The sequence below is a fragment of the Chionomys nivalis genome, chromosome 21 (assembly GCF_950005125.1).
Source record: "Chionomys nivalis chromosome 21, mChiNiv1.1, whole genome shotgun sequence".
NCBI lineage: Eukaryota > Metazoa > Chordata > Mammalia > Rodentia > Cricetidae > Chionomys > Chionomys nivalis.
In genome coordinates this window covers 23,991,392-24,018,572 of record NC_080106.1, presented here as the reverse complement: position 1 = coordinate 24,018,572, position 27,181 = coordinate 23,991,392, and the positions used below count along the sequence as shown (strand labels likewise).

At 46.1% G+C, this 27,181-nt stretch overlaps 1 protein-coding gene across 1 annotated transcript in view; it reads right to left on the bottom strand.

The window, feature by feature from the left end:
• Positions 1-26,906, bottom strand: part of Cmtm4 (CKLF like MARVEL transmembrane domain containing 4) — a 45,977-nt gene extending 19,071 nt beyond the window's left edge. The window contains exon 1 of the mRNA XM_057753485.1: positions 26,568-26,906. Within this exon, the coding sequence (XP_057609468.1) occupies positions 26,568-26,753 (186 nt within the window). The 5' untranslated portion in view covers positions 26,754-26,906. The remainder of the gene's footprint in view (positions 1-26,567) is intronic.
• Between the last annotated feature and the right edge of the window lie 275 nt (positions 26,907-27,181).

The following is a 27,181-nucleotide window of genomic DNA, read 5'->3' as shown; positions in this document are numbered from 1 at the left end:
GAACACCTTAGTGTTCGTAAGGAAGAAAATCTGTGGTGCTTCCCTCTGTGGCGACCATGTCTCTAGGAAGGCAGATGTGTAACAGTGCCCTCTCCACCACTCAGATAACAGCACAGCCAGAGAGCACTTTCTGGTTCCAAAACAAAGGAGCTCACAGCAAGTGTAAATTATTTAACTGACAATCAACATTTCTTCAAGTTAACTTTGGCTTCTCCACTTTTCTCCAGATAAATAAACAGAGCCAAATTTATGGATTTAAGAGTGGCAAAGGAGGCCCAATGTGGAGGTGCACACCTTTAATCCCAGCACTCAGAAGGCAGAGGCAGGTGGCTCTCCAAGTTCCAGGTCAGCCTGGTCTATAGATCAAGTTCCAGATTAGTAAGGGCTATACAAAAAAGCCTGTCTCAAAATAATAATAATAATAGTAGTAGTAATAAAAACAAAAACAAACGAACAGCCTGGTGGTGGCAGCACACACCTTTAATCCCAGAACTTGGGAGGCAGAGGCAGGTGGATCTCTGTTAGCTTGAGGCCAGCCCAGTCTACACAGCGAGTCCTAAGACAGGCTCCAGAGCTACACAGAGAAACCCTGTCTCAAAAAACCAAAACCAAACAAACAAAAAAAAAAAGGTTTGCAAAGTGTAGCACGAATTGTAATTGTTCTTAATAATAAAAACTCGGAGTCAGCTATCACGGGGTGTCAGTCACTAGAGTTCTTACCTCTACCAACGCTCAGACCAGAAGGGTGACCCTGTCCTCAGACTGCTGCTTCAGAGTGCCTGAGCTCCAGTCTCCTGTAGCCTTATATTCCTCTCTTCGCCCAGCCATATCACTCCTGTCTCCACCTCCCTAGTGCTGGGTTTAAAGACATGGAATCCTAAATTCTAGGATCACCTTTGTATAAGCTCTGTTTTTCTTTTATACAGATTCAATCTAATGTAGCCCAGGAAGGCTTTGAACTAACAGAGATCCCTCTACCTCTGTCTCCCGAGTCCTGGAATTAAAGGTGTGTGCCACCACTGCCTGGCCTCTAGTGTCTTAGTTCCGCACTCTGATCTTCAGGCAAGTTTTATTTGTTAGAGCACAAACAAAACCTTACCACAGCAAAGGATGCTGGTCAATGTGGTGCACATCTGTACTACCAGCACTTGGCAGACTGAGACAAGAGAATTTCAAGTTCCAGGTTAGCCTAGCCTACATAGTGAGTTTCAAGCCAGCCTGAGATACAACTGAGACTCCATCTCAAACAGAAACAAATGACAACAGAAGGAACAGGAAGAAAGAGCAAGAGAAAAAGAAAAACAGAAAGAGAAAAAAAGCAGGCAGGCAGCATGAAAATCCAAGCATCTGCTCTTTGCTGCTTGTCAACAAAGGCCAGCCACAGAGGACTGCAGGCTCAGCAAATTACAATACGGTTATTTGGGAATATCTAACTCCTAGGGAATACAAAGAGTGTTATGCGAAATATTCTCTTTCTTGTTTTTAAAAGAGAACCTGGAAGCTCTCCTGTGGTCTGATGATATACTTGCTCATGACTTCAGAGAGCCACAGAGTGGTCAGTATCTTTCTTGCCAATAGAATACCCACAAAGTTTATGGCAAATGCCACGCTGCCCCACAAACTCCATTTTCAGACTGTCTAGATTAGTAGTGGAGCAAAGTAACAGCACACTTGCAGAGGACACAGGAAGCAAAGGCCTTCAACCCAGACCCAGCTGAGGATGTTCAGAGATGATGCTGGCACTGGAGTCCTGCCCACCTCCTTCTCCTCACGGTCCCAGCTTCACGGGCGAGGCTGAAAGCCCCAAAAGCAGCAAAAGCAAAGCCTCCCCTTTTACTCTCTGCTTTAGTTTCAAGTAACCAATGGCACCCAACGGCTCTGGCATCCCTCTTAACCAAATGAAAACAGGGTACTGCTCTGCTCACTGACCATGTAGTCAGCAGGCTGCGGCAGCTTCATACTTACGATCGACTCGGGTAAAGCGAACTGTTCTAAGAGGTGTGTGTGTGGCGGGGAAACCTAGCTTACTATGTCCCACTGCCCTTGAGGCCCCAGGATCTCTGTCCGATCTACTGAGGAAGGGAGCTAGCATGAAGGGAGCATGAAGCCTGTGCCCAAAACTTCAACCCCTTGCCTGCTAGAAAGCAGTGTTTATAAATGTTGACACGGCAGCCATAGTGGAGTCCAGCTCTGCATGGCCGTCCACGGTGCAGAAACGGGTACTCAGAAGCATTCTCTCTTTCATTTACTCTTTACCCAGCCTGTAAAAACCAGGATCACTCAGCTGGTTTTTAATCGAGGTCTAATTCAGTCCATAAAATTCCTAGTTGAGTATGAAACCATTTGCCTCTCCCAACGAGAGAGGTTTGGTGTTCTTGAAGTTTTGTTTTCTGACTTGTGTGCGTGTGCGTGCTGCACACATGTACAGCGCCTTGGAGGATGTCAGATGGTCAGGTGTCCATCGATTGCCAACTTGGAACTCATGTTTTATTCAGCTAAGAAGTGATCAGCAAGTCCCACTGAGAATTATAGTGGTTTTAATTTTTTAAACATTTTTATTTATTTTGTGCGTGTGTGCATATGTGGGGGGGTGGCAGTGCAGGGTGGGTATCAGTGGGCAAGGACTGGAGGCAACTGCCTTTACCCACTAAGCCATCTTGCCAATCAGTTCCTAAGTTCCATCTTCTTAATAAGGGAAATGAGGCAAAGATGAGGCGACCTGCCCTAGACCCCTCCCCCACCTCGTTAACAGCAGAGCTGAAGTCAAACCCAGGCCAGAACCCTTCACAGCACAAGTGAGCACCCAGACTGTGCTACCAGAGAGAACAAAGGTTTCTTAGTGAAACTGATCTGAAGCAGAAAGGAGGAGAGAGGATGGAAGGAAGGGAGGACTAAGGGAGGGGAACAAGCCAGGCATAGTGTCGTGTGGGGCATGGCCAAACCTTCGTTTCTAAATACTATCTTTTTATTTAAAGGAACCAGGGCTTCTTGATCAGTTCAGGATTGTGGTGGGAGAATCAACTGTCTTGCTCAGAGAAGGAACGGAATGTGTCCCGTGAACATAGGAACTCACACTAGCCAAATCTGAGACAATCTGAGCTTCAATGTACATAATGGGGGCTGGGTTCAGCTCAGTGGTACAGTCCCTAGCACCAGGCAAACAAAGTGTTAAATTTATGAATAAAGCTCATGAGTTTGTGTGGATAAAAGTAAAGACACGGGGAAGCAGGGTAGCACACACCTGCAAGTCCAACATCTGAGAAACTGGTATGGAGATTCCACGTTTCAGGTTCTTCCTTATAGCCAAAATTCAATTCACATGGAAGGAAGGGCAGATTAAAATCACCTTTTGTCAGCCATCATAAAAATACTGTTTGAGTAAGAATGATCCTGTGCCATTAAGAAGTAATAAATGAAGTGTGGGAAAGACTTACATAGTCTGTATCCTCCATAAAAAATATTAAGAACACAGGAAAAGTGGAGACGCCTGGCACCAGTTACCCACAGTAGGCTGGGATCACTAAAAGGAATGCGTCATCATTTCTGCGGTCTTTCTGACAGTACCACAAAGTGACCAGAATCCAAACAGCAGAAAACGTCAACAAACCCAAATTGAGGGCCATTCTACAAAATAACTGGCCTGTATCCTTCCAAAATGTCAATGGCATGAAACACAAGAGCTGACAAACTATTCCAGAAGCAAGGAGATTAAAGAGACACGATGCTAAACTTGACATTCAAGTCAAGACACCCTTTTAAGAAGGAGTTCTGAGACAATAAGGGAAACAGGAACAAAGTCTACAGAATCACTAATGCATTAGTATCAGCTTCCTGATTTGGGCAATTATACAATGATTATGTCAGAAAATGTTCTTGTCTTTGGGAAACTGAAGTATGTATGATTTTGTCTGTCTGTTTGAAGCCAGGGTGTCTGTCTGTCTGTCTCTCTCTCTCTACACACACACACACACACACACACATATACATACAGTCCTGACTAGCTGCCAACTCAGAAATCTGCCTGCCTCTGCCTTCTGGTTTCATTTCCCATAGCCCTTGCTCTATGCTCAGAGTTCATGCACTTGGTCACTGGGAACCCTTCCAAATTCTAATAGAGCATACGCTATACTCCAAACAAGGTTTCTCAAACTTGGCCCCACTGACATTTTGGACTGGATCTTTCTCTGCTGTGAGGAGCATCCTGTTTATAGCACGGTGCTCAGCAGCATCCCTGGCCTGCCCTTGCAGCAGGCGCCACATGTCCTTCGAGGTAGTAACAACCAAACACGTCTCCAGATAATGTCAAAACTTCTTGCTAGGAGTGGTGGTGAAAACCTTTAATCCCAGTACTTGGGAGGCATAGGTAGGCGACCTCTTTGAGTTAAAGTCCTGTGTAAATGGTGGGGTGGGGCAATCTAAACAAATGTATCTGTAATCCAACAGTCAATAGTATTCTCAGGAAACATCAGTCAGGGCCGCCTGTTCTCGTGGCTGCAGGGGGACACACACAATGCGTGGACACAGCTTTCTGTGTCTAGCATTTACCAGTTCAGAGATGAGTAAATAGGGTAAAATCATGGGGGACAGGACTCCAACCAGCACCGACATGGAGGGCACACACTTGCTGAATGGCCTCACCTCTTCAAGGAAGACGCAGCACCAAAGTGCTGGGGATGTAGTGCAGTGGGCACAGGGGGAAGACCCTGTATCCTTGGCTGGTGCTCCCCACATAGACCAGGCTGGTCTTGAACTCACGACCCATCCGCCTGCCTCTTCCTCCCAAACGCTGGTATTAAGGACAATTGCCTCCATCCAACAAGCCTGGCTGTCCTGGAACTTGTTTTGTATTTGTATACCAGGTTGACCTTGAACTTAGAGATCTGCCTTCCTCTGCCTCCAGAGTGCAGGGATTAAAGGCATGCGCCACCACATCCAGCCAAAATAAATCATTTTTAAAAACAGAAACACAGCTGGGCGGTTGTGGCACACGCCTTTAATCCCAGCACTCGGGAGACAGAGGCAGGCAGATTTCTGTGAACTTGAGGCCAGCCTGTTCTAAACAACTTGTTCCAGGACAGGCACCAAAGCTACAGAGAAACCTTGTCTCGAAAAAAAAACAAAACAAAAAACAAAACAAAAAAAACACGCAGGAACACATTAGGCAAATACAGTGAGTGGGTCTTGTTCAGATCCTACCTCAAACAAAGCAAAATGGTACCTGTGAGGCTACTGCACATCATTTATTTATTAGACGGCAAGAAATTCTCTACTGTGCTACAGATCTCGAAGCAGTTGAAAAAGTTATCTGGTACAGTTAGTGCTTACAGTTGAGTGCTATAATATCTGAGATCTGCTTATTAAAATATTACAAGATGGGGCTGGAGAGATGGCTCAGTGATTAAGAGCACCACCTGCTCGTCTAAAGGTCCTGAGTTCAATTCCCAGAAACCACATGGTGGCTCACAACCATCTGTAATGAGATCTGATGTCCTCCTCTGACCTGCAAGCATGCATGTAGGCAGAATACTGTCTACACAATAAATGTATAAATCGTTTTTTAAAAAAATAAAATATTACAAGATGGCTCAGTGGTTAAGGGCGTCCAGGTTAAGAGCACCGGGTTCAGTTCCCAGCACACATGAGGCTTAGAACCATGTGGCTCCAGTTCCAGCTCTCTTCTGACTTCTGCAGGCATCAGGAAACACACGTAGTGCACATGCATGCAGGCAAAACACTCATAAAACACATTTTAAAAAGTCAAAATACATTGTTTAAATAAAATATTGAAATTTAAAAAAGGAGTGAAGGCTGGGACAGAGTGTGGAGTGATGCTAACTGTCAAAACAAGGTGAAGGCATCTGGGGATTTGTTTCACTATTCTCTCTGTTAGTGTGTATTAGAAGGTTCTGTTTCAAAAAGCTAAATTAAAAAACAAGTTGAGGTTGGCAGGGCGACTCAAGTAAATATGGGTGACTGCCACACACTTGATGATTTAAATTTGGTTCCTGGAACCCACATGGCAGAAGGAGATTCTCACAAGCTGTCTTCTGACCTCCACTCACGTGCAGTGACTCATGTCCCTGCTCCAAATACGTGAACAGACACTTCACGACAAAAGCAGGTGACAAATGAGTACATCATCATCATCATTACCCACGAGGGGAATGCAACTTCAAATTGCCAAGTGGCGGCCGGGATTCCAGGGCACTGACTTCACGCACCGCTGGTAAAGAGGCAAACGGTGCAACCTCCAAGAACGGTTTGGCAGCTTCTTATAAAGTTAAACATATCCATACCATACAGCCTGGCAGTCTCACTCCTTGACATTATCCTCAAAGAAACAAAAATTGTAGTCACATAAATACCTGTTATACAAGTATTCATGTCGACTCAATTCACGACCACCCAAATCTAGAAACAGCCCAGATGTACTTCAGTAAATAGAAAAGCAAGCAATGGTAAATCCGTCATATAGAAACTACTCAACAAAAAAGAGAAATGGATTACCAACACTTGTAAAAGGATTAATCTCAAGACATCCATGTTAAGTGGGAATGGCCAGATTCAAAAGGCTCCAAGTGATATGATTATATTCAGGTGATTCTCCGGGGAAAGCAAAATTATGTGGAAACAGAATTAATGTTTGAAAGGGGTCAGGTGAAACTGAGGGAGATTGCTGAACAGACAGCTCAGTGGTGGGATGCATATTCAGTTTGCACCAAGGCGCAGCACTCCATGCCCAGCACTCCATGCCCAGCACACCCAAACACATAAACCGACAAAAGACTGAGCACATAGGAAAAACTGCTCATCTCAGATTAGTAACATCCTGGAAACTCTGTCTTCTTTTTGGCTTACAGTATGTTTTTTCTTTCCTTCTTTTTTTTTTCTTTTTCAGTTAAATTGGCATTACTTGTAAGATTTCCTTAACGACTCATTTAAGGAGATATAAAGTTGAGGGTTCCGTAGGGACTGTCCCCAATTCCCTTCTGTTGCTCCAGGCTTCTCTGAGACTCCTAAAAACACATCGCTCTGGGATTTGGCTCCTCTCCAGTCACCTGCTACCTACTGATGAGAGCCTCACCTGTGCCCTGTTCCTGGAATTATGTCTAGCGGGTTCCCTGCTCTATCCCCTGGATATTCAGTAAGATGGCTGAACCACGATGGACCAGGCAAACAGAACAGAATCTATGAGCCAACCACTAAACCATGTCCACAGGTAACTGGGAATCCCCAAGGAGTTGTAATTAATGTCTCGTGTCAGCCCAAAGCACAGGCTCAGGTGAGGCCACATACAATTCTAAAAACCATTAGAGAAAAACCTGTACAACTGACCCATTGCCTGCACTATTTATGGATTAGACCTTTGAAACAGCACCGGACACAAAGAAAGAAATTACAATCATCCAGGTGGCAGCTTCCTGGGAGCTAGTGAACTCCAGCCTGCATGGCCTGAAGGCGTAAAGATCCAGCGTGACCAGAGAGCAGAGCAGTCAGGTGAAAACAGGCCTGGTGATCTAGGTACGTGTCACAGGGAGCTGAGGTCAGAAGCAAGCTTGCTTTTGGTGGGGGACTGGCTGAGGTCAACAAACTTTTCTAGAAAGTTTGATTTTCACATCCACCTTGGAAACCCATTCATTAATATGCAGATATTAACATTAAGCTCAGGCCTTATTAAAATGGATTCTTTTCCATGATTCCTAGCACAAACCACACCCATCTAAGAATGATTTGTAAAACATTTGCTTACTATAAAAAAAAAATCAGCACTACGAGCAAAGCGAGCCAACAGCATGTCAGCTACACATAATAAAAACAAATTAGACAACATCCAAATATCACAACTCTGACATCCCAGTTCAGTTATGAAGCAGGTCCAACTCCAGCCTGCTCCCCACTGACAGCTGCCTGGTCAACACTGCCTGGGACAGGTTTCTGAAAACAAGTAAGAGGGTGGGAAGCCCAAGCCCAAGCCAGCAGTCAGGGACCTGTTTTCGCTCCAGTGTCCCCAGATTAGGTCCAAATTTGTCTCAGACCCAGGGCAGAGAAGCAGGTGTAAACAGAGTCCAGGCGGTGGGCAAGGAGGTTCTTCGCACTCATGGACAAGGAAAATCACAAGCTTGTTCCCTCATCCTGACATTCCAGACCCCAGGCGCTGAGGCAGCACAGGTGCAGGTGGATGACCCCAACTCTCAGAACTGCTCCTCAGATATGCTTTCTTTTTTAATTTATTTATTCTGTGGGTGTGCACTAGTACAGGTGCCTACAGGTATGTAAAGTCTCAGAGCACACGGAGAGCCCAGTCTAGGCTTCATGACACCATGCCTCAAAAAAGAACAGCAGGAGTCAGGCGTGGTGGCACACAACTTAAATCCCAGCACTATGGGGGCAAAGGCAAGCAGAAACCTGTGAGCTTAAGGCCAGCCTGTTCTACACAGGGAGTTCCAGGGCAGTCAGGGCTACATAGTGACCCTGTCTCAAGCAACAATAAACAGGTACAAATAAAAACACCTTGAGTAAGTAATTGATAATCCTCTTCTTTAGAATATGACTGACAGTTCAGTGCAAAATATGTTCTCTTTCTGACATGGTTTCTGTGAACCAGAGGAAGCAGAGCAGAAGTACGAAGCTGTGGTACTCACAACAACACACAGACCAGACGTTAGTATTTACATAGACATGATCCTCAGAGAGCAGGAGTCACTCCGTTAACAAGGACAAAGAAAACTTCACACTGAAAGTTACGATGAAGAAAAGAGAACACTGTATTACAATAAAGTCCCAATATACTAAGCCGCAACACTCCCAAATGTGTGTACAACCAATAACAGAACCTCTAGAAACACGAAACAAAAACGTATCACGGACAAAGATGTTAGCAGCACGGCTGCAGGAGTCAGCATTCTTTTCTTCATAATTGGTTCCAACCAGTAAACAAAACATCAGCAAGAACACTGAAGAGCTGGGGGAGAAAGGCCTCAGTATCACCCACCACTACTAAACCCTTAATAGCAAGTACAGCAAAAACTTCATGACACTGGATTTGTTATGATTCCTTGAATATGACACCACAAGCTCAGCAAACACAAGTTAACAGAGCATCAGTACTATCTGTCTATCTATCTATCTGTCTATCTATCTGTCTGTCTGTCTATCTATCTATCATCAAAACATAAAGCTTCTACATAAAGTAATCAACAGAATGAAAAATAGGGAGAAATTTTATAAATCATATATGTATAAGAGTCAATACCCAGAACAAATAAAAGATAGGTGCACACCTATAACCCTAGCACTCAGGAGCTGAGGCAGGAAGATCTCAAATTCAAGACCAGCCTGCGTTACACAGTGAGACTCTACCTCTAAACAGACAGGCAACAGACAGAATAGATAGGAGAGACTATGAGGTCGAGCAGAGCACCTAGAACTCTCACGTACTACTAGTAAGAATACAAATGATACACAGGGTGGCTGTGGCACACACCTTTAATCCCAGTACTTGGAAGGAAGAGGCAGGTGAATCTTAGTGAGTTCAAAGCCAGCCTGTTTGAGGGAGCCTGGTCTACAAAGCAGATGCCTGGACAGTTAGGACTGTTATATAGAGAAACCCTGCATCAAAGACCACCGAAAGAAAGAAAGAAAGAAAGAAAGAAAGAAAGAAAGAAAGAAAGAAAGAAAGAAAGAAAGAAAGAAAGAAAGAAAGAAAGAAAGAAAGGAATACAAATACACAGCCACTCTAGAAAACTGTTTACTCAGTTCTAAAATAATTAAAACAGGGAGCTGAAAAGGTTTAGTGGTTTAAGTGGCCCAGCAATCACAGTCCTAGGAAGCTGTGTGTGTGTGTGTGTGTGTATCCACATGCACACATGTGTGTGAAGTGAACCAGAGCCTAAGCATTCTACTAGTCTGCCATGCCCCTAAATCCTTTTAGATTTTATGTGTCTGTGTGTGTATATACACATATTTGTAGTAAGAGGTAGCTTGTTTTTTTCCTGGCCACTCGGCTGCTCAATACCAGAAATATTAACTAAATCACTGCTTGGCCCATTAGCTCTAGCTTCTTATTGGCTAACTCTTATATATTAATTTAACCCATCTCCATTAATCTGTGTATTGCCATGTGGCTGTGAGCATGTCTGTCTCTGGTGGTAGCTCCATGGCAGAGCAGGGCAGAACAGACACTAAACTGAATGCTGGGAGAAAGAAGGCGGAGTCAGAGAGAAACCATGTAGTCCCACTGGAGACAGCCGTAACTTTACCCAATAAGCCACAGCCTTGTGGCGATACACAGATTAATGGAAATGGGTTAGTTTAAGATATGAGTTAGCCAGAAATACACTTAAGCTATTGGCCAAACAGTATTGCAAATAATATAGTTTCTGTGCGTGTATCGCGGGACTGGGCAGGTAAGAAACCTCCTACTACACTACATATATGTATATATGCATTCACGTGAGCACATCTGAGATGGAACCCAGGGTTTTGCGCGTTAGGCAAGAGCTCTATACCAAGCTGCATCTCTAGCCCAACCTTACTCCTAGGTAAGTCTTCAATACTATCACCCAACCATGAAACGAATGTCCCATTTCCAAAATGGTACCTACAGCAAAACAAGAAAGGGTCCATTAGAGTGGGCTATCAAAGGCTGCAAACACATAGCTGGGGGTCACTTCTATATACATTCTGAATTTCAATAGAAAGTGTGTGTGTGTGTGTGTTGTGTACGGATGTGCTCATGTGGGTGCATGCACATGGCTGGGCGCATGTGTGCGAGTACACATGGAGGTCAGGGATCTGCATCTGGTGTCTGTCCTCAATCATCCTTCATTATCGATGAGGGTCTCATCAGTTCAGCCCAACTAGACAGCCAATGAGCTGCAGTAATCCCTTGTTACTGTAACTCTGCCCCTATTCCCTGCACCAGAGGTACAGAGGTGTTGCTCTGCACCCCAACAGCTAGAGAGCTGAACGAGGTCTTCATTGTTTCACGCCAGGAACAGTACCCGTAGAGCCCTCTCCTTAGCCATCTTCAGGGAACGTTCTTAAGAGAAATAACGTATATCTATTTTCAGACTGCGTTATATCCAAGAATAAGTTATGAAACAGTATCCATAGTATCCCATCCCAGTAATCTGCAAACAGGAATAAGGCTAACACAGCATTCACCCAAGTATCTGAGGAGGCCATACTTGATAGCTGAGAAAAATGGCAATTTTTACTTTAAAAAATTATTTTTCTACAATAGCCTGATTTTTTCTTAAGGCATAAGTATTTTAAGAGGCTGTTCTCCTAGTCTGTGGTTTATAGTCGAATTACAAGTGTGCTATTCCTAATACAAATGTGTTCGGCTGAAGTCCTGACATAAAGGAGCTTTGTAAGGCCTGTGCAGCCCCAGGCTCCCCAAAACACTTCACCAGATGTGAGGCTGGAGCAGCAGCGGAGGAACTGGCTTCAAGTGGTAACCTGGGGAATCTCGAATGCAAGGGAAAGCAGCTAGGAAAGCAGGAAGGCAGAAGAGATGTGTGGGAAGACAGCAGCAGCAAGGCCAGCGCTGAGGAGAGCAGTGCCACTTCAGGAGACCCACACCCTCACTCCCCCTCCTAGAACTGGTCATTTATTCCACCGCCTCCAGAAGGGACTGCAGACTGCTCTTCATGCTCGGGACCTTGACCCCAAGGGGAAGGCCCAAACCCAGGCTAGCCAGGTACCTCTAACTTGACCCAGCCAGGTCCAAACAGAGACAGTCTCATGCTCATTGGGATTTAACCACCAAGAGCAGGTTAGCATGGGGTCTGGCAGACAGCCAGGGACAAACATTTAAAATGTTAAAAACCTCTCACAATACATTACAGATACAGTTTAAACAATGAAACGCTTAACCCTGCTTAACCATTCCTTTATGACTCCTCTGACCCTTCAGAGTTGTTTGAGTTGTGCTACTGTAAATCGGGAAACAAAATGCCCTGCACTGAGGACCAAAACCTCATGCTGCAAATGTGCTCGGCTCCATGGGCCTCTTAATGCAGCATTCCGAGCAAGGCTGGAATCCTTCTGCAAATAAGCCAGGGCAACAAGGTTTCCCAGACTCCTCCCTGCAGTTCATTCCTCTCACCTAAAACAGAGCATTCCCAGCTGCGGGGTCTCTTGGCTTGGTAACAACAACACAGGGACTGGCACCTTCCTGAGAACAGCACCTTCCTCTGCAGGCCTGCACACCCTCCATCTATCACTCTCTCATGGGCCGCTGGCAGGCTGAGGGTTGCCAGCCCCCAGCTATCTCAGACAGAGCCAACACAGCAGCACAAGCCCTTATCCCCACACCAGCATTGCCCCTAAGTTCTCAGCCCAAGGCAGTCAGTGCTCAGAAGCCTCTACCAGAAGAGCCTGATAGATGGATGCCCTCCATAAGCTGGCCAGACTGAAAGAGAATGGAGTATCTGAGTGGCCTCAGGCAAAAATGGGACAAAACAAAGCTGGGCAGAGCTGAGACTTCTTTCAAACGCACTGTCTGAAGTGCTGAAGGGAGACATGGGCCAATGGGGCTCGAGAGTCACATGCTGCCCTTGATCAGGGAGAAAAACAGTCCTACAGAAAGAATGAAGCCGTGGCTCAAACCCTGCAAGACTCAAGAGACTTGAGAGTGTACCCCCAGAGCCTATTATCAATAAAGCCTGTAGCCAACAAGCGTGTGCCTGGGCGACATAAGTCAGCTCAACACAGTGTAACCTCAAAGCAGCCGGGCAAGCCACAGAGGTATGGGCACAGCGATGAACCCGTGACCCTCGCTAAGTGGGAGGCTGAAAGAGAAGTCCAGAAGTTCAAGGTCAGTCTAGAAACAGCAAGAGAAGAGGGGTGCAAGGCAAAAGGGAGGAGGAACACACTCATGTAGAAACTCTACCATCGGTCTACACCTAACTCTACTGCCTACCACACACAACACTGATTGCTCGGTGGACTGACTGATAACTTCGGGATTTTCTTGGGAGGGCAACAGGGACTGAGCCCAGTGCATGTTAGGCAAGAGCTCTACCACTGAGCTACACCTGACTTCACAACCTAGGGTTTAAGACGGACTAAGAACACACCTTTAATCCCAGCACTTGAGAGAAAGAAGCAGGGAGGCAGAGGCAGGAGGATCTCTGTAAATTCAAGGCCATCCTGATCTATTACGCAGAGCTGGGGGGGGGGGTTGAATGACCCTTTCACGGGGTCACCTAAGACCATCAGAAAGCACAGACACTTGCATTACACATTGTAACAGTGGCACAACTGCAGTTATGATAGCAATGAAAATAATCTTATGGTTGGGGTCACCACAACTTGAGGAACTATATTAAGGGTTGCAGCATAGGAAGGCTGAGAACCACTGACACAGAGACCCTGGCTCAAAAGGGGAGGAGGGCTATGAAAGCTTTTCATTCCAGCAAACAGGAGCACGTGTTAATTACTTGTTTGCATGTAGTCACTCATGTGGCACTGAATATACTATTATCTACATGCGGCAAAGAAAATGCTGCAAGGGCTACATGTTCATTAATTCAAAATAAATCTGTTTTAAACAGTATGTCTAGAAGATACCTACAGCTTACATCTTTGCTTAGCTGAGAACTTAGTTTCCTATCTGGCTTAATTAACATCAGGCCACAGCCACGTCTGTAAAATCAATTCCCCTATTAGATGAGGGAGACAGAAGCTACTGAAAGAAAAAACAAACAAAAGAAACAAGCTGCTGGTAGAATGCTTGCTGAGTCAATCCCCAGCCCCAAAGTGGAAAAAGCAAACATCATTGCTCCCCACAGAAGCTCTAAGCCAATGGCAAACAGATGCGGAAAGCAGGCACGGTGGGGCATGCCTGTAATCCCAACACTCAGGATGCTGAGGCAGGAGTATTGAGAACTGGGGGCTAGCCTGAGCTATACAGGGAAACTCTGTCTCAGAAGAAATAAACAAACAAAAACATCCTCTCTGGACAACAGGCCACCTTCCCTGCCAGGAGATGCTGCTGGCACAGGCCTGCGACGGGGCAATCAGAGCACGCAAACCTCCGCCTCCCTTCATCCTCGGGCATCCACGCAGGGCACAACCTGCCCGATTAAGCAATAGTCACTGAGAGCAGGATGTTGAGAATGAGATGGCGAACCAGTCTGGCTAAATTCTGTATTTGCCACACCTGGATACTCTACTAAGAAAGTAACTGTAAACACCTAGCTTTTCTTCCTTCCTTCCTTCCTTCCTTCCTTCCTTCCTTCCTTCCTTCCTTCCTTCCTTCCTTCCTTTCTTTCTTTCTTTCTTTCTTTCTTTCTCTCTTTCTTTTAAAAACTCTTCAGTTCTGCTGATCTGGTCATTTTAAAACAAACAAACAAACAAACACCCTGCCAGCTTCCTATAGAACAAATGGAACACAGATGTTTTGACAAACCCATGGTCCTGTGGACTCTCCTGAGACTTCCTTGCAATCATTTGTTTTTTTTTATGGCGTCCTAGCTCGGCAGCCTTGGGCCTCCAAGTGCAGAGCAGCAGCTGCGGCTTTCCCAGACGTGTAGTGAAGGTGGTGAGGGCGACACACGGGACACGTGCAGGACTGTGCTGCCGAAACTTCCTCGCCAGCCCACCACGCCATACTTCAGGACTCACGCACAGTCCTGGGCTTCAATTCCACAGCCATGTTCTATAAAGAATATAGATGTTTTCTGCCTCACTAGTAAGCTTTTGTTTTACTAGCATAGAAGTAAAAAAACTAAAAGGCAAAATTCTACCAAGAGCAAGGAGTTCCTACAGTCCAAACCCTGGGGCCTCCCCGCTGCCTGTTCTAGGACACTGACTCAGTCAGTCTGGACTGTCAGCACCAGCCCTTTAAACAGCAGCCCAGGTAGACTGGACTCTCTATGCAATGCTTCCTAGGCTACTGCGCTAAAAGAGCCTGAGCTTCTTCCTATTGTCAGTCTTCCCCACAGCCACAGGACGGCTACGAAGGCTAAGGAAGAGGCTGGAGGTCCAGCACAGGGTGGGCTGGCGCAGGCCTAGCACATGCAAGGCCCCTACCGAAATTCATCCAACTTTCTCACATCTGGCCAGAGGAAAGAATGTGTTCTTCCAAAAGCCAGGTTCCTCACCTGTAAACACACAGGAAGGGCACAGGCAAGCTGCTCCTGTGACTGAGATGAGACTCGAACTGTGGGGTCACCTTCAATGTACGCTAGCTAGCACTACTCTCAGGGTCAACATGAACCAGATCTATCTTGTTCCTCCTGGACTTGGGACTTTCCCAAACTTCAGCAACACAGAAGACCAAACTTGGATGAGCTGGTAACACTTGCCTAGCAGTCAGGAGTTCTTCATTATGGACAACAAACAGAAAAAAAAAAAAAAGGTACCTTTGCCATGTGTGTAACTTATCAACAGACCACAGGTGCACCGTACTATCCAAACACATTCAGAAAGCCGAGACCAGCGAGAAAGAGAAATACACAGTTCAAGCCAGTGCTTATCACAAGACATCACAGGACACAGGTCACCAGTCCAGCAAAGAAAAGCCAGAAAGGGAGCGCTGGGCCAGGACAGCTGCCAGAAATGAGGACACAGGTCCCTGCCTCACCAAGTTCATTCACTTGCAGGCCTGACAGGTGGGGCTAGGGCCATGCAGCAGCAGTATTTCCGAGGCTACTGAAGGGGAACGAGGGCTTTCCAGCTGGGCTGAGGTGGGTCTATATGGAGGGAACTTAAAAAGAAGCTGGGTCAGAACCGGGTCAGATGAGGTAGAACCCATGGTGTTCACTATAATGGCTAATATTTACCAAGCACTGCCCATAGCTAAGTGCCAGGCTCGGTATCTTCTGTTTAGCTCTTCAGCTCTCACACAGGTCACTCTGGCCCAGCAAGGGCAGGATAAGTCTCTAAGGCATGGTCCTACGTACAGGCAGTAAGCATTTAACGTTTGTGAATTAAAGGGACCAGAGATAATAGGAAATCTAGAATAGGGGGCTTGAGGCCATGAAGGAGGCTTGTGAGCACTCAAGCTATGGAAGGACAATGTTTCAGGCTGGAGGAAAGGGGCAGGGACAGAGGGAATCAGGAGCGCCTAGTGAATACTGGTAAAATTGTAGCCCTCAGCCCCTTCAGAGCTATCCTCTCAGGATACACTGAACAACTCTGAAATGGAGCAGAAAGGTTACTAAGTAGTTTCAGCGGAAAGCTAGATCTTGTCATAAAGGAGTTTCTAAACTCAATTACCTGATGCTATGGAACCTGCATATTTCATCTGTCTGAGCTACTTTACAACTGCTTAAATTGTTCGGAACTAATCTGCTTAAATGAAAATGATTTCTGTCTGGTGGACAAAAAGCCAGAGTGATTATCTGCTGCTATGAAATAACCCCCTGTATACTGTGAAGATTGCTCTCATTGTTAATAAAGAGCTGACCATTTGTAATTCAGGAAGAAGGAACGAGAGAGAATGATCTTTGAATTTTCCCTTGAACAATTTGTAACAGTTTATTGATTTCCTCACTATAAAATGCTTATATTCTGTAATAAGCATCATTTAAAAAAATCCTTTAATATTAACATCTTTAATCCTAGCACTCAAGAGGCAGATGCAGGCGAATCTCTGTGAGTTCAAGGTCAGCCTGGTCCATAGAGTAAGTTCCAGGATAGCCAGGGCTGTTACACAGAGAAACTTGAAAAAGAAGAGAAAAGAAAAGAGAGAGAGAGAGAGAGAGAGAGAGAGAGAGAGAGAGAGAGAGAGAGAATGAATAATCTCAATTCAGGAGCATGGATAACCTGTAATGGTGGTGCCTGATTCTTTGGACCCCAAGGGCGGGGAGGCTAATGGAGTCGCTATTGTCCCTTGTCCTCACCAGCAATCTCGAGGAGCTTGGGAGACAAACCTCAACCACAAAGCATTTGCCTGCATGCCTGAGGCCCTGGGTTTGAGTCCTAATACCCACCAGAGCAGATGTGTCATGATGCTTTTTAAGTTATTCTGCTTATTGCTACTCTCTCTGTATGTATATATGTGCATGTGGTCTATGTAAGGGATGCTTGCATCTGCCCCAGCTCTCATCCTGAAAGTCATGGGACAGTTTTCAGAATTTGAGTCTCTCATAGAGGGACCCTAAAACTGAACTCAGGCCATCGAGTTTGTGTGACAAGCATGTTTACTGACTGAGCTGCCCCTGCTAGCATGCACAGCTATTTATTGATCTTGATCTACTCTAAAGTTATGCAGACAGGTCTGAATCTCAAGTTATACACACTCACAAACCCCTGGGTGTACACAGCTAAAGGGTTTCCACAAAAAGAACCCTGGGCCCAGGTTTGCCTTGGTCTCGGTCTCTCTCTCTCTCTCTCTCTCTCTCTCTCTCTCTCCTACTGAAATCTTTGAGCTTTACACTGTTTTTCATAGCAATGGGAAACCACAAAAATGAAGGCTTCCATTACGCTCATCATCAAACTGCAGTGGCAGCAAAGAAATCACCCGGAACTGCTACAGCTAGATGAGACTGGCAACCTTAGGTGTTTGCTACCTCGATAATTCCCAGGCTCAGCCAATCTTTCAGATCGTATGTGCGTGTTTGTGTGTTGAGGACGCACCACACCTCCAGCCTCCAGAGACAAATCCTGGAACTGCTATTCTCTGCTTTTAATCAAGTTTTCTAAGAGCCACCATGACTCTAGCCTAACTCTTGGCTGAGGCATCCACTCGACCCTGAGGGATACCAGAGGACCCCATCTTGGCAGAGAGGAGCAACTCCCTCTTGAAACACAGTTATCAGAAAGCAAAGAACTCCAATAATAATTACAGGATCCCTGGTTTTCATTTTACACTTCTCTAAGCGAACGGCTTGGCAAAGCTTCCTATGGTTTCCCCAACTTTTACAAAAATCTGTCTTATAAGCAAAAGCTTCTGTTTCCCAGGAGCAGTAGACACTCTATAAAAAGTTTTAAAAAGAAAGTCATTACAATGCCATTTTATTTCCATACTTTCTCCCCAACAGTCTCCACTCAAAGCAGATCCAGCTTATTTATAAATATACAATAACATTCCCTTATAAGTTCCTTATTTTTAAATACCTTGACCTTATAAACTACCCTGAGTAGCAAGCCATATTTTTCCTCTTTCATCACACAATATTCACCTGCTCATTCAGTGCCTCGTGATGTGCCAGGTACCAGGGAAACAGTGAAAAACCTAAAACAAAAGCTTATTCCTCTGGGAATGACAAAGATTTAAGCAGAGTGATGGGGACGCCAAGTGGGGCTGTCCTCCAGGGACCGGGGTATAAGAGAAGGGCTCTCAAGCAATAACCTACAGAATGGAGCCAAGAGGGCATTTTCACAAAGGGAATAAGGGCAGAGGAATACACCCAAGTGCCAAGACTAAGGCAGGAGAATGCTAACCAAGATGCTAGCTAAGGACAGGAATATAGCTCAGGGGTACAGTGCTCATTCAGCCCACTTGAGGCCCCGAGTTCCACCCCCAGCATCTCCAAGTCAACAACAAGAAGGTAAGCAAGGCTCTTGATCAACACAAAATAACCAGTATTAGAAAAACTCCAGTCAAAGGAAAGAATGTACCTTATTATGCTTTGGTTTATGTTATGCTAGACTTGAAATGTAATTAGGGCTCATCCCTCCCCCCACTTCTGACTTCAATTCTTCATTGGTGAGAGCCTCAAGCTACAGTCCTGGTAGGAAGAAGAGGGGGTAAGCAGGCTTGTGTAGGCGGGAGAACATACCAGAGGGGCGGGTGGCAACCTGTCTTTGTAACAACCCATTCTCATAGAAACTGATCCAGTCCTTGAGCAGAGAACTTACAGGAAAGAAGCAATAGCCATTCACAGTGTTCTGCATACAGGAGCCAAACACTTCCCGCCAGACTCCATCTCTCTACACTCTGGCACTGAATGAAAACCACGACTCCTGGGACTCAGGGAGATGCATACAAACTCCACCCTGTTTCTCCTCCTGGGACTCTGAGAATTGTCAATATGTCCCAATTTCTCGTCAGGAACACGGTTCCTCTAGGGCTGTCAGGACTGGGCCTGGTAACCCGAGGGTTCCATAAGGACTTAATGAGCTCACAGCTGCCAGTCTCTGCACTGGAGACCAGGGACATACAGACACCTTGCATAAGTTATGGGAGGTGTTAAACGAGTCTGGTTTTTTTTTGTTTTGTTTTGTGTGTGTGTGTGTGTGTGTGTGTGTGATGTTTAGCAATGTAAAAGGATTGTTATTCGAAGTACTGAGTGCACCCCTGGACATTTTTTTTTTGGGGGGGGGGTTTCGAGAGGGTTTCTCTGTGGTTTTGGAGCCTGTCCTGGAACTAGCTCTTGTAGACCAGGCTGGTCTCGAACTCACAGAGATCCGCCTGCCTCTGCCTCCCAAGTGCTGGGATTAAAGGCGTGCGCCACCACCGCCCGGCCCACCCCTGGACATTTAACAACAAAAACCAGTAACAATTCAGAAGCAGGATCCAGGCTACTCAAGAGGACATTTACTCATGTGGTCATACTAACAAGCAAACAACAACAAAAACCCTAGAACCCAGAACTATGGGCTTTGTACAGAGGTGCCTATACAGCCTTTTAAAACAGAAATTCCAGAACGGGGAAGATGGTTCAGTGGGTAGAACACTGGCCACACAAGCAAGAGGACTTAACATACAAATGCCAGCTAGAGCAGTGGTGTGGCTCCAGATAGGATGCTTGCCTACCATGTAAATGCCGGGCAGGCGGGGCAATCCACCTGTAATCCCCACACTAAGAGGAGAGGAGACCCCAGAGCAAACTCTCTAACTAGACTAGCCACACTGTTGAGTCGAGGTTTAGTGAGAGACCCTGCCTCAATACACAAGATAGTCAGTGATCAGACCCTGGTATCTACATGCATACACCCGCGTGCACACACACGCACACGTTCAAGTACACACACAAGATCATATTTCCAAGAATCTGCCTATTTGAGTCTGTCATACTAGGATGACATTTTTTCAAATTCATTTAAAATAACATTTGCTGGGCATGGTGGTGAATACCTTTAGCCCTGGCACCAAAGCAGAACAAATCACTAAAACAAAGTTACAGTTTAATTAACTAAATTTATTAAAGATGATTCCTTTCAAATAGAAGTTTTCCATTAACTTAAGTAGTATCAGCTACAAATATAGAATGCTTGTTTTTTATGGAAAAATATATTTTGTTGCTGTAGACCAGGCTGGCCTCACACTCAGAGATCTGCCTGTTTCTGCCTCCTGAATTCTGGGATTAAAGGTGTGCTACAGCCGGGCGGTGGTGGCGCACGCCTTTAATCCCAGCACTTGGGAGGCAGAGGCAGACAGACCTCTGTGGGTTCGAGACCAGCCTGGTCTACAAGAGCTAGTTCCAGGACAGGCTCCAAAACCACAGAGAAACCCTGTCTCGAAAAACCAAAAAATTAAAAATAAATAAAGAAATAAAATAAATAAATAAAGGTGTGCTACACTATGCCTTGCAGGAAAATGTATTGAAAAAAATGTAGCCAGGCGGTGGTGGCGCACGCCTTTAATCCCAGCACTTAGGAGGCAGAGGCAGGCGGATCTCTGTGAGTTCGAGACCAGCCTGGTCTACAGAGCTAGTTCCAGGACAGGCTCCAAAACCACAGAGAAACCCTGTCTCGAAAAACCAAAAAAAAAATAAATAAATAAAAAATGTAAGCTTCAAGTTTGTTCGAGTGTTCAGTATTTATTATCTAAGTCATTCTCCCCAAAGGCCTCCAAATTATAATGGACAGTAAAGGGAAAATTGCGGATTATAGCTGATACATTAGCTTTAAAATTAATGTTCACTAAGGTAGAGTTGGTACCGGTTATTTTAAAAAATATTTATATGGAGGTGTATGCAGACAGCTGTGTGTCTTTGTGTGCATTTGTGTGCAGAAGACATCTGAGACAGGTCCTCTCATTGTCCCTGATTAGGCTGGCTAGTCAGGGATCCCCAAGGATGAGACACCTCCTAAATGCTGGGACTACCAATGCACACCACCACACCCAGGTTTTTGTTTTCCTTTCTTAAGGACTTTCTGGGAAACCTCAAACTCAAGCTCTTTGCTGACTGAGCAATCTCCATATACATATGGAGATTTTATATATATATATATATATATTTACATACACATACACACACCAGTAGTTTTTAAGAGAAAATACTTGCATGTAGTATAAAATTCAAAAGTGAAAAAAATTCCCTGCCACTCAAGGTCTCAGTCACCCACTTCTCTAACTCAGAGAAAGATCAATTGTTGTCTTGGTCTAATCACACTACTATAACCAAGTACTCCACTCTGGCTAAGATATAAACAATAAAAAATGTATTGCTAACTGCTCAGGAAGCAGCAAAGTCCAAGATCAAGGTTTTGGCGGATTGTGTTTCCAGTGAGAGCCTATTTCTTACAGATGGTACCCTGTATGCACCCACATACAATGGAGGAGGCAACCTTTGACCTTTCTTACAGCAGACTAACACTACTCCTGAGGACTAAGCTCTCAAGCCTTCCCAAACCTTTTTTTTTTTTAAGCCCAGGCTATCCTCAAATTCCTTTGCCTCAACCTCCCCAGTGCTAAGATTAAGTAAGTACCACCTCACCCTGCTAAGGCTGGCTCTGCTTCTTAACAATCTCATTGGGTATAGGATGCTAGTATATGAACTAGGGCTGGGTACACCATTCAGACCACAGCAAGTGCCAACAGGCTCCAGTGGTTTGGAACAGGAGTGACAGAGCCCAGGGCTTTGCAGATCTACAGTGGCCAGACGTGAAAAGCAACTTTTTAGATTCTCAGGCATGATAAGAGACACAAAGTCCATTCCCTAAGGAAACTCCCTCCCACCCCACCCAAGACACACACACCTCTGCCCATCACCACCCTGGAGCCACCTTGACTTTCTACAATTTTAGATTCAGCTTTTCCCCCATACAAAATAATCCTGCTGAGTTGGGAGGTTGGTGGCACCCACCTTTAACCTCAGAATACAGGAGGCAGGTGGATCTCTGATTTCGAGGCCAGCCTCGTTTCCAGAGTGAGTTCCAGGACGGCCAGAGTTACACAGAGAAACCCTTGCTGGCTTTTTGGTAAGCATGAAGACAACAGCTCTCCTGTCCATGATGCAGTATGTCCGTCCATTTGTTCAGTCACCTACGATTTCTTTCTCCAGAGATTTGTAGTTTAAGAGTGGATGGAGAGCCACATCGTCAGCTTCCCAGCTAAGTATTTCCTTCTTTTCAGTTAGCAACTGGTTAGTTTGTTGTTTTTGATTTTTTTTTTTGAGATAGGTTTCTTTTTTTTTAATTGATTTTATTGAGCTATACATTCTTCTCTGCTCCCCTCCCTTCTACCCTCTCCCATGGTCCTCATGTTCCCAATTTATTCAGGGGCTCTTGTCTTTTTCTACTTCCCATGTAGATTAGATCTTAGGGTCCTCACTGTTGTCCAGGTTCTCTGGGTTTGTGAAATCTAGACTGGTTTTCTTTGCTTCATGTCTATAAGCTACTTATGAGTGAGTACATATGATATTTGTCTTTCTGGGTCTGGGTTACCTCACTCAATATGATGTTTTCTAGATCCATCCATTTGCCTGCAAATTTCAAGATGTCATTATTTTCAAGATAGGTTTCATGGAGATCTACCTGCCTCTGCCTCCCGAGTGCTGGGATTAAAGATGTGCACCTCCATCGCCCGGCTGTTAGCAACTGTTTTGCAATTTTTCTCTTCTCTTTTGGTAAGACAGCTTCACTCTTCAGTACAGACTAGCATCAAATTCATGGAGATATTTCCACCTCAGCCTCCACATGCTGGGATTACTTACAGGTGTGAGTCACCACACCAGGCCTTTTAAAAATTTCAATTTCCAATCATTTATTGCTAGAATATAGAAATATGGTTATTTTTACAAGTTGATCTTACATCTGATAACCCTGCTAATTTACTCACTAATTCTAGCTTTTTTACATATTGCCAGATAATTATCCATCCACCCATCCATCTCTGTAGCAGTCAGAGCTTCTGAATCCCGTTGAATATGAATGAAGCACAGGCATCACTGCCTGGCTGCCGTCTTGGGAAAAGCATTTGTTCCTTCCCGTTAAGTGGGAAGTTAGCTACGGCGTTTTCAAAGTCCGTCTTTTCCAGGATGAAGCTCCCCTTTCTTTCAAGTTTGTTGACAACATTCATCAGAAAGGGTGAATTCGGGGGTCGTGAGATGTCACCCGATGATCTTCACTCCATCCCTGGAGCCCACACAAAGGCAGAGGAGAGAACCAGCTCAGAGTCATCCTCTGACCACACGGATGTTCATCGAGAGCTGGAGCAAGTTCCAGAGATTTGCCTGTCTCTGCCTCCCCAATGCTAGGTTTACAAGCACAAGCCGCCATATTCAGTTTTTCCGATGGGCACTAAGGATTAAACGCACAAGTGAGTACTTTACTGATTGGTCTTTAGACCAGCTCTCCAAAAGAGAAGACACCCAAGTCTGTCTCAATTAAACTTCAACTGGCCCAGACCTTCTAGCATAACCATGGGATCTGGGACTGATAAGCTCTGCACAGTAGCTACAGCCAGTGTTTATCACAGGTGAAGCTGTGTAAATGTGGCTGTTTAATGCTACATATAGTTTCTTTATGTTCCCACTGGGTTTTATTGAAAATCCAGGTTTGGTTTTGTCCGTTTTACCATCACATCCCACACATCTCCAGAGTACAATAAAACAATCACTGACTGTGTGCACTGGCTTGAGGTTACACACTGACAAGGCTGCCCATCAGGTAAGACTTTATAGAGCCCAACCCTGAAATGCAAATACTCAGATTTGCCTCTGAGTCACCTAAGAAAGCACCTTAGGTTACTTTAACTCCTTAATTCTTACAATTCCTCAAATGCTCAGCTAGTCATTTTCTCTCATAGTCTATTACCGAGGAAAGGGGTGGGGCAGGGCTTAGAGATTTCAAGATCAAAGATCCGAGGTAAAGTTTATTCTCTCACTCTTTTAAGGGAAGCAGTCTTCTGGTTAGGACAAACACAACTTCCACCACCCATCTAATGGCTTCCAATGTTTTTCAAAACAGATTTTAAAATGTGTATTTATGTGTATGAGTGCCAGCCTGAGTATATTGCCACCTGTGTGGCAATGAGGCCAGAAAATGGCATGGGATCCCCTAGAGCTAGAGGTACAAGCAGCTCTAAACAAGAGTCACCAGACTTGAGTGCTAGCAACTAAACCCAAGTCTCCTCCTGTGTGAGGTTTCTAATACTAAAATAATATATGCAAGATCATCTGGGGAATCTTGTTAAAATTTAAGTTTCAGAAGGTCTGAATTGGCTGATTCTGCAGAGGCCTAGGGTAGTAGAAATGCTGGACCCCATGTTGGAAAAGCAAGGATCGACAGGTTTCCTTAGGCCTCACATCACAATGTTTATAAAGACTTTTTTCTTTCTTTCTTTTTCTTTCTCTTTTTCAAAATGGGTTTCTCTGTGTAGTCCCTAGCTGTCCTGGAACTCACTTTGTAGACCACGCTGGTCTTGAACTTGAACTCACAGAGATCTGTCGGCCTTTGCCAGGATTAAAAGTATGTGCCACCATGCCTGGCACATACTAAGACTTTTAAAAGCCAAATTTTACTTAAGTAAAGAATAAGTACTTTCTTGTTTGTTTTTCCAGTTTAAATTTAAAGTCTAATTCCTTGGAGTTTTTTATTTTGTTTTGTTTGTTTGTTTGTTTTATTTTGAGGGAAGGTGGATCACCCTGAAAGCCCTAACGTTTAGCAAGGCTGAGAAGCCAAGGGTATAAGACCATCAGACTGTCACATCATTGAAGCACCCTTTCCTGCAGACAGAGCAGTTAGAGATTTCAAAGGCTGGGCCCTAATGTCCTTCCACAAGAGAAGTAATTCTACCACACAGCCACACCTTTCCAAAGAGGTAACAGCCACCGGCTCTAGCTCCTGCTCACAGAGACGGCAAAGTCCAGCAGTGAACTGATAACCAACGTTTAGTGCAAACCACTCCATCTCCGCTCTGAGGGACAAGTTAAGAGTTCACAGGGGCAAGCTCTATTTACTTTCAAAGGCCTAGTGAGTAAACCAACATGGTCCTTGACTAGGCCTTGCAGTCCACCTGGCTCCAAGGGCAGCCCTGCCCTTTTTTTCTTGCTTCTGATTATCTGTACCGTAGGCAACCATTGGCTAACTTAGTTAGGTGTCTCTTTTAGAACAGGATTCCATACACCCCACACCTATATTCTCTTTGCTAACAGCAAAACCTAACGCAAAAGCAATAAATCCTCAAGAACATTCCAGATTACTGGATTAAAACTGGTTTAAAATTTAAAGATAGATAACTTGCTCCACTTATTTCTCACTAAAGCCCTTCAAAACTATGGATCAGAAGACCGAGCCTTCCACACAGAAGAGAGAAAACCCTCCATGATTCTAAAACCTACAAACACTGGGACCTTTATTTAAAGGGTGTCCACGGATGATATCCCCCCCCCCAAAAAAAGGCGAACACATGCACTCAGCTAAGCACAACAGGATACTGAAAGAAAATGCACGCATGTACAGTTCCGTGCAAATGGCTTCTCTGGCTGAGAATATAAAGTTTCGAGGCCTCAGTGGAAGGCTAAAAGTGACAGTGAGTAGGAGGGGTAGCGAGGTTTTTCTAACCCGGACCGTGCCCTGTCCACAACAGAGATAAACCAAAACCCAGACGGACCTGCTACAAAACCACAAAACAGAAACAAAACCCACAAGCCCCTGAACCAAACACTCTGGAGGCTAAAATAAAATAAAATAAAAATAAAAAGACTCCGAGAAATGTGTTCTAGAATGCCTAAGTACAACTGAAAGTCCCTCCTGTCACCTCCCATACTGGCCGCCCTACCAGAGTCACTTAACTCTGGGTACCAATTGGGCAGTCCCAGCCAGTGCTTAGTCGAGGACTACGGGATGCTAAGGAGGGATCAAACGTCCGCAGTAAAGACTGGAGGCTTTATGGGTAGATCTGGACTCCCCCACTGCATCTGGGCTACATGCCTCCATTCAACAAATATTTATTGAGCGTCCACCATCTGCTGGGCACCCTGCTAGGCGCCAGGGAGGAAACCATGCCACAACCCCCCGGCCTCTCTGTTAGCAGAGAACCGTCTGGGGTTACACGAACCGGAAAACCTGCCACAAGTTGCTAAGCACTGTAGTAGCCAGGGGATGGCACGGCCCTCGCAACCGGCTCCGCGCTCCAAGCTCGCGGATGAAGCAGGGAGGACACGGGCACAGGTAGGCCCCGGTGCAGGTGTGCAGACACCAGGAATCCCTGAGGCTTCGGAGCTGCAGAGGGCAGGCTCCTGCCGAGGGCGCGGTCCCCAGAGGATAAGGAACCGCAGCCCGAGGACCTTGGAGCGTGTGGTGCGCGGGGCGGGGGCCGCGCAGCCCGAACTTGGTTCGGGCCCACCGGGCCTGCCCCCCGCGGCCGGGTGCGGGGAAGGAAGGCGCGGGCTAGGCCGCCGACCCGCCCGCCCGTACCTGGAGCCCCGCCCGACACCTACCACTTGGGCGACCTTGAGGCGGCCGAGCGCACCGCGCAGGTAGTCGGGGTCGCAGCGCAAGCCGGCCAGCCCGCGGCGCTGGCTCACCGGTTCGGTGGTGGGCTGGTACGGGCTGCTGGCGCCCGAGATCATGGAGGTGCTCGAGGCCTCGCCCTCGAAGCCGTCCAGCTCCTCGCCGCCCCGCATGCTGCCGCCCCGCGCGGCCGGTTCCCCCAGCGCCAGGAGCGGGCAGGCTCAGCGCGGCCGCCGCATCGCCGTCGCCTGACCACCCCGCCGCCGCCTCTGCACCCGCCGCCCGCTGCGGCCGCAGCTCGGTCCGCTGGGGCTCGGCTCCCGCCGCCTCGGCAGCGGAAAGGGAGGGAGACGGGAGCGGGCGCCGAGGGAAGGAGGCGGGAGCCGCGCGCCGGCCCGGAGGGGGCGGAGACTGCGGCCGGCGCGGGGAGGGGAGGGGCACTGAGGGCTGGGGGTGGGGGTCGTCCAGGAGAGGAGGGGCGTCGCTGGCTGGGGCGGGGCCTATGGGCCTTAGTCACGCCCCCACCACGCCCTCACCTGCTGGTCATCTAGCCTGGACTCCGGTTGTCACCAGCTGCTTCTGGCTAGGAGAGGACCGATGG